The sequence below is a fragment of the Papio anubis genome, chromosome 14 (genome assembly GCF_008728515.1).
Source record: "Papio anubis isolate 15944 chromosome 14, Panubis1.0, whole genome shotgun sequence".
In the NCBI taxonomy this organism is placed as follows: domain Eukaryota; kingdom Metazoa; phylum Chordata; class Mammalia; order Primates; family Cercopithecidae; genus Papio; species Papio anubis.
Window position 1 is genome coordinate 89007163 of NC_044989.1, and position 17746 is coordinate 89024908.

A 17746-nucleotide genomic window follows, 5' to 3' on the forward strand; every position below is an offset into this window, starting at 1 on the left:
GGGCAGAGGACATGAACAGATACTTTTCAAAAGGCATACATGTGACCAACAGTCATGTGGAAAAAAGTCCAATATCACTGATTATTAGATAAATGCAAATCAAAACCACAATGAGATATCATCTCACACCAGTCAGAACTGGTATTACTAAAAAGTCAATAAATAAATGCTGGAGAGGATGTGGAGAAAAACGAATGCTTACATACTCTTGGTGGAAATATAAATTAGTTCAACCATTGTGGAAGACAGTGTGGCAATTCCTCAAAGAGCTAAAGACAGAATTACCATTAGACTCAGCAATCTCATTAGTGTGTAAGTATGCGAAGGAATATAAATTGTTCTATTATCAAGACATATGGGCATGAATGTTCATTTCAGCACTATTTGCAGTAGCAGACATGGAGTCAACCTAAATGTTCATCAGTGATAGACTGGATAAAGTAATGCGATTATATATAGGTCAGTTTTACCTTTAATTTGTTATTCATTATTGTGAGCATTAACATATTTCTTTATGAACTTTCCACTGTTTCAATATAATATTGTAATCTTTATTTCAGAGTTTATTACAAACATTTATGGTTAAGTATTTGATACATTTTATAGAGTTTACTTCCTTGTTGCTTATAGAAATTTGATTTTATAATTTTATTAAACCAATTTAAATATATTTAAATTAATTCAAATATAGAAATAAAAAATTGAAGAATTGATATGTCTAACAAAAAACCAATGCACAAATTACCTTAAAAGATTAATTAAATGTGAGGTACTAATTTAATAATATTTTCATGTTTTAAAATGTGTCAAGTATATTTTTTGAGTCCTAGATATGCAGAAGGTTTGGTGCAATGTACTGTAATATTTGTTAAGACACACTATTCTTATCAGGTGAATTCATATTTGAACTGTAAGTTAATTTCTTGACTGCAAGAAAAGAGGCACCTAGGAACATATTTGAAAATGCATAATTTTAAAGCATCTATAATTCTTTATTAATTAATAATTATTTTGTAAGTTTACATAGTAGACAAAAAAATGCTACTGAGAAGATATCACTGGTTTTTGTTCTACAACAGAATTAGTTATATCTAGAATGTGTTGCGACTCTCCTTTCCTAGGCACATGGGAGAAATCAACAAATCATTGTCTTTTTTTTACTGAAACAAGAAGGAGCACCAAAATCTGTCTTGACCGGAGCTCTAGAAGGTATTTTATTAAATACTGCGTCATCCTTACCCGATTAAGTAAATGCTTGCTAAATTGCATTCTTTTTGTGCTTTGAATCTTCAATAAATACATTCTGGGAAAATAATACACTGATTGGAATGCTTGACTATTCAAAATTTCAGGTATATACTCCATTATTTTAATGATCTCTCCCTTATGATCCAGGCAGCACAGGATCAGGTCTTCTCTAGAACTCACTGTTGTATTTTTATGCCAAGAGCATCAGTAGACAACCAGCAAATGGGCTTGCAGTCTGCAAAAATAGTTACATAGAGATGATGATTTCTCCTAGAGAATAAGGTGTTAATAGGAAAATATTTATTTATTTTTTCTTGGTGAACCAATAATAAACAGAGAACTTATTTTCGAAAATAAATTCAGAAAATCAAGTATCTAAATCTGGTAGGGATGCCCATAGAATTTTTGTAAGGAACATATATAATTTTATTTCTAAAAGTTCATTTAATGCTATTAGCTAGTATAGGATTCAAAGGACATTTAAAAATCAGGTGAATGTAGTAAAGGCAAATACATATTTTTGAATGAATAAATACATTTAGAAAAATCAATAAATATAAAAACCATGTGTAAAAAACGATCATACCAGCAACAAATTGGAGATGGAATTGTAAAATATGCTTTTTAAAAAGCATCATAAAACATTAAATTCTTATTAATAGACATAATAAAAGATGTGAAATCTTTTTTTTTTTTTTTTTTTGACGGAGTCTCACTCTGTCTCCAAGGTTGGAGTACAGTGGTGTGATCTCTGCTCACTGACACCTCCGCCTCCCGGATTCCAGCGATTCCCCTGCCTCAGTCTCCCTCCTGGGCTGGGATTACAGGCGGGCGCCACCACGCCTGGTTAATTTTTGTATTTTTTAGTAGAGATGGGGTTTCACCATGTTGGCCAGGCTGGTCTTGAACTGCTGACCTCGTGATGCGCCCGCCTCCGCCTTCCAAAGTGCTGGGATTACAGACTTGAGCCACCGCGCCCGGCTTTTTTTTTTTTTTTTTTTTTTTTAAGACAGTCTCACTCTATCACTCAGGCTGGAGTGCAATGGCGCAATCTCGGCTCACTGCCTCCCGGGTTCAAGCTCTTATCGTGTCTCAGCCTCCTGGGTAGCTGGGATTACAGGTGTGCATCACCACGGCAGGCTAATGTTTGTATTTTTAGTAGAGGCAGGATTTCACCATGTTGGCCAGGCTCGTCTTAAACTCCTGGCCTCATGTCAGTCTCCTGCCTCATCCACCCAAAGTGTTGGGATTATTGGTGTGAGCCACTGGGGGGGGCCTAAGATGTGAAGTCTTGACACTGTACAAAACACTATTAAAATGTTAAAGAAGACCTCTAGATTATGGTTTTGGTTTACTATCCAAACAATCATACCATCTACAAATAATAACTATTCATTTTCTTTATTTCCAGTACTCATGCATTTTATTTCTTTTTCTTGCCCTTTGTACTAGTAAGACATCCAGTACAGTATTATCTAGGAATGAAGATACTTTACATCTTTTAAAAATATCTAATTCCAAAATAAGAAAAACAATTTTTCAGTATTTAATGTGATTGTGTGTGTGTGTGTATGTGTGTGTGTGTATGTGTGTCTGCTGTCTGTCTGCCTGTCTGCCTGTATATTCTCTGAGAGGTAAGGAAGGTTTTTTCCATTTCAAATTTTCTAGGACATTTTTGCATAAACAGGGTCTAAATTTTGTCCAGTGCTTCTTTCTATACCAATTGAGGTGACCATATACTTTTTTTCTTCTTTAACGATGTCAAATGTGGTAATGATACTAATCAAATCTTTTAAATCCTTATTATGTTATTTTGTGCTTTTCTATCATCTCTTGAGCATAAAGTCTCCCACCATAACACGGAGTTGACTTTTTCTTACTTTATTTAATCAATTTTCAATTTATATATTTTAAAGTTATATTTTGGGTCTATGTAGATTTAGCATTTTAATGATTTCCTAATAGATTTACCCATTTATCATTATGAAATGTCCCTTTTTCTCCCTTGCCTTAAGGTATAAGTCAGATTTCATTAATTCGGTTTTTGCATGATTTGTACTTTCCATTTTTTAATTTTTCAAGCCATTTTATGATCTTATTGCAGTGTGTATTTTATAAGTGGCATAAACCTTTCATTTTAATCTTGTTTGATAAAAAATTTTATTTAGAGAAATTTGTCTGTTTATGATGTCTAAATTACTGGTAGTTAGAGTTAAATCTACCATCCATTTTTTTTTTTTCAGATTTCCTGCTTTCTTGTTTTCCTTTGGATTAGATATTTTATTATCTTTTTCCTTACATTAACTTGTTAAATATACAATCATTTATTACATAGCAGCTATCCTCAACTTATTACTTCCTAGTACCAAATACTAATTTACCACTTCCTGAAATAGAGTTAGATTTTTAAATTCCATTTGCACTACTTTATATGTTATTTTTCATGTAATTCAGTTGTATATGCATTGCAAAATTCACAAACCATGACATATATCATTGTGCACAAATATTAATTTGTATTTATTCATATATATCCTTTCCTGTGTCCATCTCTTATATATCTTTATGTTTCTATTTAGTCTTACATTCTTTCTGTTGCAGAATTGTCTTTAACATTTTTTTATAGAGTACTACTGATATGTAACTGCCTAATATTTTGTTGTTTTACAAACAGTATTTATTTGCATATTCATTTTGCCTCATTTTATTTCTTTCCTTTTCAAAGGCCCCCAAAGATGTCAAATTACTTATTGATATTTATTTTCCATTGGAAGGATTGAGTTCCTTTTGGGTTCTTTTCCTTACATGTAAATATTGTCATACAATTTCATACTCAGCAAAGATAGTAATACATAGATATATTAAATGCACTTGCCACTGGATATATTTTCTTGGAATAGGCAGCCATCTTCCATATAGCTTATGTCCTTTATCAAAAGCAGGATCATTTTGATTTGTTAATTCAAACTATCTACTTCTACTATAACATGATGAAATAATACATATAGCCTTTTATGGAACAAAATAATATTAAAGTACTATTGTAAATGTAGTATATTTAAAGCATATATGTGTGTAATTTCTGCATACGTTACTGGAATATTAAATTTAGTATTTCATGTTTGGTATTCAGTATCAATTACTGTAAACACTGATAAGATCATTATCATTTCTGCAGTTGTCTTTTCCTTCATTTCCCTGTGCCATGTGCATTTATTGATCTAGATGTGAATGTTTTGCAATATAATATTCAAAGTGACATTCCCACTTTGTAATTTAATTGAACTATTTACTTTCAATAGTGAAGTAGTAAGGAATAGGCCTTAGAAGATGGACACAGGAATTGCAATAAAGGCAGGAGAGCAAAAATAAATTTAAAAAATCATGTTTATTATAACATCACAGAGTTGTGGAAAAAATAAAGAACAGATAGCCTAAAATTCCACAGAGGAAAAATGCCTTTGTATATTGCCTTGTGTCATCCTGTCACTTTGTGCCTCAGTGAAATTTGCCAAATATGAGTGTGATTGGAGATTCTGGTTTGGCCCAGGCAGAAGATCTCTACAAGAGTGGGGAATTCATCTCACCTTTGGCAGTGGCATGTACCTGCTTACAGATTATGGATTATATGGCATGAGTGGAGCCCTTAACACCAGGCTGAATTTCTCCTTGGGACATTTGCTGAAGCCTGGGTTGAGAATGGTAGCTGGGTGGGTCAGCTAGAGAGACACAGTGAAACCTCCTGCATTCTCATGAGTTTTCCCCTACCATGATGCCCTGATTTTCCTTTATGTGTGTCTGACCTATGGGCCTTGGGCTCCCACCACTACACCTCCTCCTGATCTTCCCAGCCCCTGCACTGCTCTGGTCAGCATCATCTTTATTTTAACTATAAACTTTCTTGAATGATCCTTTCTTTCTCTAATCATTCCCAGGTAAACGATAGGGGCAGGATCTACTTTTCCAAGGTCTTCTATGTCCTGCCGGATTGGCTAGGAATGTGTGATATGACCTGAGGTACATTTGGACAGGGACTTCTCTAAACTTTGAGTCTCTAAAGACTGCATGATGCAATACTTCCCTGTGAGTTTGCCGTTGCATCAGAGCACAGCCTTGAACTCCACGCAGGAGTCCCACAACTCTGTGATTCTCCCCAAGAAATACAGCAGAGCTTCCACTTGGGTTCATATATCAACTCCAGCGCACCACCACCAACACAGTAACAGCTGCCCTCACATTCTCGTTTACTGCCCTCTGCCCAGAGGCTATAGATTGTGGGGCAAAATATAAGCTTATACATTATTTTATATTAATCCAGATTCCATTGAATATGACATACATTTTTAGTCTTTTTTCTTTTATCTTTTTAAACTTGGATATTTATTTTTAAAACACAGCTTTGGATTTCATAGAACTTTCTTTTCATTTCAACATACTGTGAATAAGACTTTTCAAAGATTTTTGTCATTAGGTCTCTGTTTTTGCATAAACTTACTAAAATATATCTAGTAGTTAAACGTCTAGAATATAAATATACTCAATCACTCCCTAAAAAAAAAAAAAAGTATAAAATGCTGTGCTTTCTGCTGTCCCAGAGATGTATGTCAAGAAAAGTGTAAGGTGGAAGGTAGAAGATGGGAGGGAAACTGTTTTAGTACCAGCAAATCTTGTCAAGGTACATGTACACTAGTAACTGCTAAATCAAATCAAAACCAAGAATGTATTAGTTTTGTATTGCCACTAATCTGTTTCATTTAGGTGGTTGTCAGGCTGAATGAATTTAGTTGATGAATTGAACGTAGGCAAGGCAAAGAGGATTACGATGAGCTTTGATTCAGCTTTCCCTTGCAACATGACTGGTTGTTCAGAGGGCACTTGACCTTCCTCCATTCTCCTGCAAATTCTGCCAGGCCAAGACTCTTGCAACTGATGGGGACTAAAATTGTGGTACCTGAGATGTAACCGAGATATTGATGGTCAAGAGCCCTCAGCTGTAATGTATTACCCTGAGTTCTCCATAATCTTCCTCTTTACTCTCCCAAGATAATCTACGGTGTCTGCTTTCCAGATAAACAACACATTTGGGCAGCTGAACCACAGCAAGAAGGGAAGTTTCTGTTCAGGGTTGTACCACTGTGGGAGGAAACTGTATACCTTGCGTGCATTAATAAACCCCAACATCCTTAGCCTCCACCCGGCTGATTTTCAGTGTGAAATCAGTGCCTGACCCACTGCCACTGAACCTATCTGGGACTCCAGCAAAACGGTTGGAACCCCCATAAATCAGGAGCTGTGGAGACTGGCCTGGCTTCTGCAGGTACCAATGCAAATAAGTGTTTCCATCACTATGCAGGAGGTTCTGATTAGACCTACAGGAGATGGAGGCCGGCTCTCCAGGGGTGACGGGCAGGGATAGTGGAGTCTGGATCATCACAATATCTCCACTGGATCCTGAAATAATGAGAGAAGTCCAGGGTTATCTACAAATATTGGGAACCATTAAAATGATATTCTTTCTGTTATTTACTTTATGCTAAGTGATTTTTTTGTGTGTGTGACTTTGGCTCATACCCCTAAACATTCAGGTTTAAAAAAACATTCATGAGGCACAAAAGAGACTCAAGAAGTTGCCTACACTATTCTCCTCTTCCTGTGTCACACTCTTCACAAGAACACAAGTCCTTTGTCCTTCTAGGATATGAAGCTTAGAACTGTAAGAGTGAGGAATCTTCTATTTCTCACACTTGCAGTTCTAAACGTTATACCCCTTTTCTTGTAGGTCAAGATGTGCATGTGGACAGGCAGTGGGGTCCCCAGAGCTCACCCTCCCATCCCATTCTCCTCCCTTATCTCCCTTCTGTCCTTACCAGGAACCCAGAGCATTAGCAGCCCCAGGAGCTGAGCAGGGAGCCTCATTGTGAGAAGGTGACCTGAGGAGTCCTGATCAGTCAAGGCAAGGTTAGAGCTGAGCTTTTATCTCAGACTCACAATGGAAGGTCCTCCCTAGGGGACAGTATGCAAATCCCCTGGTGGGTGCACTGGTGTGGAAAGAGCCAAGAGTATGGGGACATCCAGTGTGAGCACAGTGACGTAATGTGTCCTCTTTGTTTGGGGGGAACCTAATAAAGTTTGCGATGCCTGAGTGGAAAAAGGGACATATTTAATCATGTTCTTCTATTTCCTCTAAGAGATTTCTAATTTGTTTTCACTTTCCCAAACACATTTTACACTTGTCTTTAATAGGCTGAGCTTCCATAAATATTTAGTTATTCTTATTTATTTAATTTGTGTGTGTGTGTGTGTGTGTGTGTGTGTGTATTGAGACAGAGTTTCACTTACTCTGTCACCCACCCAGACTGGAGCACAGTGGCAGGATCTCGGCTCACTGCAACCTCAACCTCCCAGGTTCAAGTGATTCTCCTGCCTCAGCCTCCCCAGCTAGCTGAGATTACTGGCATGCACCACCATGCCTGGTTAATTTTTGTATTTTTGGTAGAGATGGGGTTTCACTATGTTGCCCAGGCTGGTCTCGAACTCTTGACTTCAAGTGATCCTCCCACCTCGACCTCCCAAAGAGCTGGGATTACAGGCATGAGTCACCGCACCTGGTCAGTTATTCTTAGTTATTATTTTCATACTTATTTTAGCATCTAGATTTTTTCTTTTTCTTTTCTTTTTTTTTTTTTTTTTGAGATGGAGTATCGCTCTGTGGCCCAGGCTGGAGTGCAGTGGCACGATCTCCACTCACTGCAAGCTCCACCTCCCGGGTTCACGCCGTTCTCCTGCCTCAGCCTCCCCTGTAGGTGGGACTACAGGTGCCCGCCACCACGCCCGGCTAATTTTTTGTATTTTTAGTAGAGACGGGGTTTCACAGTGTTAGCCAGGATGGTCTCCATCTCCTGACTTCGTGATCCGCCCGTCTTGGCCTCCCAAAGTGCTGGGATTACAGGCGTGAGCCACCAAGCCCGGCCTAGATTTTTAAATTAGTTTTATTTTAGTTGATAAAATCCCAGAGTAAAGGGCACAAATATTAAGCATGTAACTGAATGAAGTTTGTGTATATTCACTGTCAAGGAGGAACTGTAGAATATAGTTCTGAAATGCTTTTTTTTTTCTTTCTTTAGATTCAGTAATTTCTATTAATTTCTCTTTCTTTATTTTCAAGTTCGCTGATTTTTCTGTCATCTGAGACTGCTATTGAACCTATCTAATACTTTTTTTTTTTGTAGTCTCAGAGCTGCAAGTGTATTCGAAGTGTCAATGATCAAGGTGTCCTGGAATTCACATTAATTCTCGCAGCTAGCTGTGTTCTTCATCAACGCATGAACCAAGTCGTCCACCGCTAAGAGTAAAAATATGGAACGCTTCATGGATTTGCGTGTCATCCTTGGCAGTGGCCATGCTAGTCTTCTCCGTATTGTTCCACTTTTAGTATATGTGCTGCCGAAGTGAGCACGTATCTGATACATTTTTAATTTAATTATTATACATTTGGTTTCTAGAATTATCCTTTGGTCATTTGTCATAGTAACTCTTAGAATTTTAGACTTTTTCTTTTTTTAGCGTCCACATGCTGAATCATTGTACTTATATTTTCCTCTTAAGTCTTCAATTGTAGCTTCAAAAATAATTCTTTGAACATCTATACAGTAACTGCTTTGCAGTCTTTGCTAAAGTTAATATTTAGCACAGATGAGAGTCAGCTTTCACCAACACATTTTTGTTGTGATGGTAGTTGTTTTGCTTTTCTTTCCTCAATATTGATCATTCTTTTCTATTTCTTTTCAGGGTTTTTTTTGTGTTTTTTTTTTTTCCTGAAAATTGTACATTTTAGATAATACACTATTGTACCTCTGTCTGGAAAAAGTTTTATTTTTCTGAGCATTTTTTAGTTACTTTTTAGTTACTTTTTGAACTTACTGACAGTCTCCAACTTATGATAACTGTATTTAAAGACTTTTTGACTTTACAATAATCTGAGAGTGATACACATTCAATAGAAACTGACTGTACTTTGAGTACTCATAAAACTACTCTGGGCAGATCACAAGGTCGGGAGATCAAGACCATCCTGGCTAACATGGTGGAACCCCATTCTACTAAAAAAAAACCAAAATAGTTAGCTGGGCGTGGTGGCAGGCGCCTGTAGTCCCGGCTACTTGGGAGGCTGAAGCAGGAGAATGTCCTGAACCCGGAAGGCGGAGCTTGCAGTGAGCCGAGATCGTGCCACTGCACTGCAGACTGGGAGAGAGAGAGCGAGACTCTGTCTCAAAATAAATAAATAAATAAATAAATAAATAAAACTACTCTGTTTTCCCTTTCAGTGCAATATTTAATAAATTCAATGAAATAGTCAACACTTTATTATAAAATAAGCTTTGTTTTAGATTATGTGTTTGGCTGTAGGTGAATATATATCTTCTAAGCACATTTAAAGTAGGCTAGCTAAGACATGATGCTCAATAGGTTAGGTGATTTAAACGCATTTTTGACTTACAGTGGTTTCAACTTACCATGGGTTTATGGACGGTAATCCCATCAGAAGTTGAGAGCATCAGTGTACTGAAGAATCCATTTCCCACTTGGCAGTCAGAGAGGAGTTGGGACAGTGGAGAGGGCTGCTGCAGCGATGGAGGAAGGATGGAGGGCTGCTGCAGTGATGGAGGAAGGATGGAGGGCTGCTGCAGTGATGGAGGGCTGCTCCATCCCATGGAGCCAGGGATGTTGGAGCATCTTGAAGATAAAAAGCAAGAAATTAGATTCTCTGCCCCGGAACCTCCAGAAGGAATACCGCCCTATTAACTCCTTGATGTTAGCTCAGTGAGACTTCTCACCTCCAGAACTGTAAGATAATAAATTCGTGTTCTGTGCAGCCAGTAAGGTCATGCTAATTTGTTACAGGAACACGAAACTAATGCAAGCATAATAAATGACTTTTATCTTCCTGATATCTTCCTGCATGGTTGTCCTCTGTTTTTCCCACGTATCTCCACTTTGTTGTCATTTGGTGTCAATTGTGACAAGAGTTGGAGAACATTTTATTGTAAGCGGGGGAGGTAGTGCCAGAATTTTTCTAAGACAGAAAATCTCTTGGGTCAAATCCTTTGATTAGCTCTTGTATAATCTCAGTACCTGTGAGTCTAGCATTCAGCTCTCACAATATATGATGGGGTGGGGGGGTATTATTTGATTTCATATTTGGAGGGCAAACTAGATTTTTAGGACACAGTCTGAGAGGTACAAACTGAGTCTGAGAGAACAGAAGACAAAGAGGTGATGTAGAGGGGGCCAGGGGGATGCAAGGTATATCCCTGCTCCAAAATCCAAAATAAAGTTGTTTACAGCTTGTAAGGGCTTTGATGGTTGTGTTTTGTAGAGAGAACTACATATGGGGCTAGTTTAAGACTAGAATCATCATGCTGTGAGACAGAGGCAGCAGAGAACTGAAGATTTCACACCCTCTTTATGATTTTTCTCTTTCATTATAGGCCATGAGCTCATCTATGAGATGAACATGGTCATGCAGAAGGAACATAGTAGTCAAGCAAACCTGGATTCAAATCCCAGCCCCAAAACTTTCTGTCCATGTGACTTGGGGAAACAATCCATGAGGCCTGATCATTAGTTTCCTCCTCTGTGAAATGGAGCATTCTGTGTAACATGGGCTGTCCCAAGAGTTAACAGATAATGCACATTGAAGTACAGGTGTGTGTGTGTGTGTGTGTTTATACACCTAACTGGAGAGATACATAGATAGACAGATAGATAGATAGATAGATAGATAGATAGATAGATAGATAGATAGATGGTTTTTTTGTGTATTTGTTGTATGTTTTCTGGCTTGAGGTTACCATGAAGCTTGCAAATGCTATCTTATAGCGCATTATTTTAGCTTGATAACAACTTGACACTCTTTGCATAAACAAACAAGTAAAAAGAAACCTAATATAAACTCTGTGCTTTAATTACATACCCCCATTTTTGTTGTTTTTTGTTGTTTCTCTTCACAACAAGCGGACTCAAGAGACCTTTAGACTTACGGGAACATTGGCAGTAGTTTGGCAGTACTGCTCATGGCATAGGGTGATGGTTACTATAGGTTTAGGCTCCTCTGTGAACAAACTTTTTGTTGTTTCTATTTATATCTTATTGTTCTATGTCTTGAAAAATTGTTGTAGTTATTATTTTTGATTGGTTCATTGTTTAGCCTTTCTAGTTAGGTTAACAGTTGTTTACACACCACGGTTAGTCTTAAAATATTTTTATATTCTGTAAATATAAATATTTATAATAAATTTTAAAATTCTGTATTTTTCTGTATACTTAATTTTACCACTGAGTTATGTAACTTCAGGTGATTATTTATTGCTTATTAATATCTTCCTTCTTACTGAAGTATCTCCTTTAGCATTTCTTATAGGAAATGTCTGGTATTGATGAAATTCCTCAACTTTGATTTGTCTGGGAAAGCCTTTTTTTTTTTTTCTGCTTCATGTTTGAAGTATATTTTTACCAGATGTACTATTCTAGGATATAAGTTTGTTTTTTTTTTTTCCTTCAGCACTTTGAATAAGTCATGCCACTCTCTTCTGGCCTATAAGATTTCCACTGAAAATTCTGCTGCCAAATGTATTTGGGCTTCTTTGTATGTTTTTTGTTTCTTTTCTCTTGCTGCTTTTCTTTATCCTTGATATTTGGAAGTTTCATTATAAAATGCCTTTTTAGCAAGGTAGTCTTCTTTGGGTTAAATCTGTTTGTTGTTTTATAACCTTCTTGTATTCTGATATCATTCTCTAGGTTTGGGAAGTTCTCTTTTATTATCCCTTTTAATAGACATTCTACCCCTATTTCTTTCCCTACCTCCTTTTTAAAGTTGATAACTCTTAGATTTGTCCTTTTGAGGCAATTTTCTAGACCCAGTAGACATGCTTTATTGTATTTTATTCTTTTTTCTTTTGTCTTCTGTGATCATGCATTTTCAAACAGCTTGTCTTTAAGCTCACTAATTCTTACTTTTGCTTGATCGATTCTGCTACTTAAGGACTCTGATGCCTTGTTCTGTATGCCTATTACATTATTCAGCTTCAGAATTTCTGCTTGATTCTTTTTACTATTTCAATCTCTTGGTTAAATTTATCTGATAGAATTCTGAATTCCTTCTCTGTGCTATCTTTACTTTCTTTGAGTTTCCTCAACACAGCTATTTTGAACTATCTGTCTGAAAGGCCATATATCTCTTTTTCTCCAGGATTGGTCCTCAGGGCCTTATTTAGTTCATTTGGTGAGGTCATGTTTTCCTAGATGGTGTTGATGCTAGTAGATGTTCTTCAATGTCCGGGGATTAAAGAGTTAGATATTCATTGTACTCTTCACTGTCTGGGCTTATTTGTAGCCATCCTTCTTGAGAAGGCTTTCCAGATATTTGAAAAGATTTGGGTGTTGGGACCTAAGCTGTATTTGCTTTAGGAGGAACCCTAAGCCCAGTAACACTGTGATTTTTGCAAACTCATAGAGGTACCACCTTGATTATCTTGGAGATGATCCGGTAGAATTCTCTGGATTACCAGAAAGAGACTTGTGCTCTGTTCCCTTAATTTCTCCCAAACATACTAAGTCTCTCTCTGTTCTTAGCCACCTAAAGTTGAGGTTGGAGTGACACCAGCACCCTTATGACCACCATGGCTATGACTGCCCTCGGTCAAACTTGAAACCAACACAGTGCTGGGTTTCACTCAAGGCTTGTTATAACCACTCTCTGGGTACTGCCTGTGTTTTCTCAAGGGCCTGGGGCTATACATTCAGTAGCAGGCAAAGTCAACTAGGCCTGTGCCCTTCCCTTCAGGGCAGCGAAGTCCCCCAGGCCTTGGGTGGGTCCAGAAATGGCAGGGACTAGTCCGGGAGTCGGGGAGTAGAGTCAAAAACCTTAGAAGTCTACCTGGCATTCTATTGTATTGTCGCTTAACTAGCACTAAACCATAAGATTCAGTCTTTCTGATTCTTCCCTCACCTTTCCAAAGGCAGAAGAGCCACCATCACCCTACGCCATGAGGAATACTGCCAGACTACCACCAATGTTCCCTTAAGTCTCAAGGTGTCTTAAGTCAGCTTGTTGTGAATGCTACCTGACTTGGAACTCTCCCTTCAGGGCAGTGGGCTCCCCTCTGTCCCAGTGCAGGTCCACAAAAGTTGTCCAAGTGTCAAGTCCCCAAAATGTGGATCCCAAGCGCCTCCTTGTGGCTGTGCTGGTACCTGAAGTCAGCAAGTCTCAGACGTTCACCCAAGGTCCTTGATCTAGTACCTGGGTATCACTGCTGGTTATTCAGGGTGTAGGGCTCTTTAGTTAGCAGGTGAAGAATGCTGCCAGGACTGGGTGTTTTTCTTCAAGGCAGTGAGTTCCCTTCTGGCACAGTGTATGTCTAGAAATGTCATCTGGGAGCTAGGGCCTCAAACAGGGGCCTCGCAACTCTGATCAGTGCCCTATCCTGTTGTGGCTGAACTGATATTTTAGATGTAAGAAGTCCTCCCCACTCTTTCCTCTCCTCTCTTCAGGTGGAAGAAAGGATTATCTTTTGGAGCCACAATCTGTGCAGCCTGGGATTAGGGGAGGGGTGACACCAGAACACCCTTGGCTTTCTCAGCTGATGTCTCAGTATGTTGCATGCCCTCACTCCCCAGTCCACTATATCTGGGCTTAGTTCAGCACTACAACTTACCTAAGAGTTGCAGTCTTTATGGCCTAGTCTAGTTTTAAGTTTACTTTTAGGCACAGAGTGTTATAGTCCTTTGTGGAGAGGTTTGTGAACTGCTTAGGTCAGGGATTCCCCTCTGTCTAGGGCTGATTTAAACTCTCCCTCCATGGGTGAGCATCACCTGAGTTTGGTCCAGTTTTCCTTTCTGTCCTAACAGGACAGCATTGAGTTCAATCCCTCACAATTTCTGTGTTCTCCCTCCCTCAGTGCCCACTGATGCTCCTGGCACCATGCTACTATGGGTGGGGGATGCGTGGCATCCATGATTCAGGACTCTTCCTCCCTCCCTCCCTCCCTCCCTCCCTCCCTCTCTCTCTCTCTCTGTCTTTCTCTCTTCCTTCCTTCCTTTCTTTCTTTCTTTCTTTCTTTCTTTCTTTCTTTCTTTCTTTCTTTCTTTCTTTCTTTCTTTCTTTCTTTCATGTCTTCAGTGTCTCTTTCAGTGATCTGAAGTTAAAACCAAGTACTGTGAGCCCTCACCTGATTTGTTGGTCCTTATGAAAAGTTTTTTCTCATAGGTGGTTGTTAACTTGGTGTCCTTGCTGAGGGGTAGGCACATAAGACAATGAGTGGAGCTTTCTATTCTGCCATTTTGCTCTGCCTTCCCTCTAGGGAGGCTTGCATTTGGGGCCCTCACCCTGTGCAAAGTCTCCATGGGTGTCCTGCTCACAGAGGATGGGCAGCATCTCCAACCTCCAAACTAATAATTGTGTTGGAGAAATCACTAGAATTTTGTTGGCGGTGTGTTCCCGCTTATGAATATATTTTGTAGTCTCCTCATTCTTTGTTTTACAAGCTCTTTCCTATAAACTATCTTTTCATTGTTTTTGGACTTCTTAGTTTAAAATATAATTTTAATTTCACTATGTTTAGTCACCACATTGAAGATTGTGGAGTAAAATCAATAGATTTTTGGTTGGATGTTTGTGCCTACTAATGAAAAGAACTATAAAAAGTCTCTGAAGACTTATTCTTTCTAGATATCACAAACTCTTTTCCATAAAATATGCTTTCTTTTTGATATTTCTACTTAGGAATACAATTTTAACTTCACTCACCATGGAATCCATCATCCTTTAAGAGATAAGTAATTCTGATGTGGCTCATTTCTTTAACCAAAAAAAAAAAAAAAAAAGATATGTTGTGTTGTTGATTCAAACATTCCTTTACTTTCCCATCATATCACATCATGACATGTAACTGACATGCACATTATTAGTTCACAAACATTTTTAGAGCATTTTTAAGTGGAATATGGGCAAAACATATATTTTCTCTACAATCACTATTGGAATATGGGAATCAGATTTCTGTTCAGATAATGACCACATCCTATGAAAATAATATATTTACTTATTATTTCAAAATCTTTTATGGTTTTTATGACAATTTAATACCAAAATTGTCATTTCTGAATTATTATTAAGTCTGAAAAGAAATCTCCATATCCTGGGACAGTGATTCAGCAGTTGAAAGGCCAAAAGAATCACCGCAAAAAAAAAAAAAAATAGAAAGAACACAGTACAAAAGTATATATTAAGAACGTTGGTGTGAAGGGTGACAGTGTGGAGGCCACAGGTACTCGCCACGATGGGCAGCACCTTAGCTAAGATCATGGAGATAGAAGCCGAGATGACTCAGACTCAAAAGAACAAGGCCACAGCACACAACCTAGGGCTACTTAAAGCTTGTCTTGCTAAGCTTCGTCGAGAACTCATTACTCCAAAGGGTGCTGGTGGTGGAGGCCCAGGAGAAGGTTTTGATGTGGCCAAGACAGGTGATGCTCAAACTGGATTTGTTGGTTTTTCATCTGTGGCGAAGTCGACACTGCTTAGTAACCTGGCAGGGGTATATTCTGAGGTGGCAGCCTATGAATTCACTACTCTGACCACTGTGACTGGTGTCATCAGACACAAAGGTGCCAAGATCCAGCTCCTGGATCTCCCAGGTATCATTAAAGGTGCCAAGGATGGGAAAGGTAAAGGTCAAGTCATTGCAGTGGCCCAAACCTGTAACTTGATCCTGATTGTTCTGGATGTCCTGAAACCTTTGGGACATAAGAAGATAAATGGAAATGAGCTGGAAGGCTTTGGCATTCGCTTGAACAGCAAACCACCCAACATTGCCTTTAAGAAGAAAGACAAGGGAGGCATTAATCTCACAGTCACTTGCCCCCAGAGTGAGCTGGATGCTGAAACTGTGAAGAGCATTCTGGTCAAATACAAGATTCATAATGCCGATGTGACTCTACGTAGAGATGCTACAGCTGATGACCTCATTGATGTGTTGGAAGGAAACAGAGTTTATATCCCCTGTATCTATGTGTTAAATAAGATAGACTGAATCTCTATTGAGGAATTGGATATCATCTATAAGGTTCCTCACTGTGTACCCATCTCTGCCTATCACCACTGGAATTTTGATGACCTATTGGAAAAGATCTGGGACTATCTGAAACTAGTGAGAATTTACACCAAACTCAAAGGCCAATTACCAGATTACCCATCCCCACTGGTGCTTCCTTACTCCAGGACCACAGTGGAGGATTTCTGCATGAAGAGTCACAAAAATCTTACAAAGAATTTAAATATGCTCTGGTCTGGGGTCTCTCTGTGAAACACAATCCTCAGAAAGTGGGTAAAGACCATACGTTGGAGGACGAGGATGTCATTCAAATTGTGAAGAAGTGAAACCTTTCCCCTTTCCCATCTGCTGGGCAAACCACAACAGCCTTCCCCATGATCAAGCACCCTACCCCAGTTCTTTCTGGTTTTGGCAGTCACTGGATCAGGATCCAGGGGAGGGAGATGGAGGCACCCAGACTGGAACTTCATTTGTCTTACCTTGGTGTCACCTTGTATATTGAACTGCATAAAACACCTGGTAGGCTGGTCAGCTACATACAAAAAAAAAAAAAAAAAGAACATCAGAGAACAGTGAAAGAAATGAGCACTCAGTGATCTGAAATTCCAATTCCATAGTGAAAAGAATTCTATCTAATTGAACTGATACTCACCTGACGTATTGTCCTCTATCACATCTTCTAAGTTTGCATGTGGACACAGCTCTGACTTGGCACACTCAGAGGAACACTCCTGAGAGGAGAATCTGGCTGAGCCTTAGGAGTTGCACAGAACAACCTTTGCACTTAGCCCATGTTTTCCATGGGACATTGGCTGTTGTTTGATTATACATGGAGTCTATGGATACTAGCCTACAAAAGCAGAAACTCCCCATACTCAGGGCTCAAGGAGTTGTTGTTGTTGTTGTTTTTGTTGTTGTTGTTGTTTTGCCCATAATTCTGGTCAGGCCATTCTTACAACATGTGCAAATCATAGATGTTGTTGTCAATCTCCACAGCTCCCCTGTTGATGTTTGCTCTACTGAGCAGTCTGGTTAGCATGTCACTGCATGAGAGATATTTCCAAACCTAGACACTTTGTCTCTTCGGGGCTATATTAGTTTCACTGGGATTGAGTCACAGGACCTTGGGTGTCTTTGCAAAGAAACTCCAATAGACATTTGATAATTGCAGACTGATATGGTCTGGGTATTTTTCCCTTTCAAATCTCATATTAAAATGTGATCCCAGTGTTGAAGGTAGGGCTTAGTGGGAGGTGTTTGGGTCATGGGGGCAGATCTCTCAGGAATGGCTTGGTGCCTTCTCCAAGGTAACAAGTTCACCTGGCAGCTGGTTGTTTAAAGAACTTGGCAACTCCCTGACTCTCTCTCTCTCTTGCTCCCTTTCACCA

The 17746-nt window shown here is 38.7% G+C and overlaps 1 non-coding gene, 1 pseudogene and 2 gene segments (V, D, J or C); 1 reads left to right on the forward strand and 3 right to left on the reverse strand.

The window, feature by feature from the left end:
• The window catches only part of LOC103877257, an 856781-nt gene that overhangs the window by 625856 nt on the left and 213179 nt on the right, over positions 1-17746 (reverse strand).
• On the reverse strand, positions 6408-7559 carry LOC110741143. The segment is given in 2 exon segments: positions 6408-6699; positions 7116-7559. Coding segments are annotated over 2 exon segments (336 nt in total).
• On the reverse strand, positions 8599-8704 carry LOC116270487. Its single transcript, XR_004178514.1, has one exon. It is a non-coding gene; the product is annotated as a U6 spliceosomal RNA (small nuclear RNA).
• Positions 15149-16915, forward strand: LOC101015763 (annotated as a pseudogene).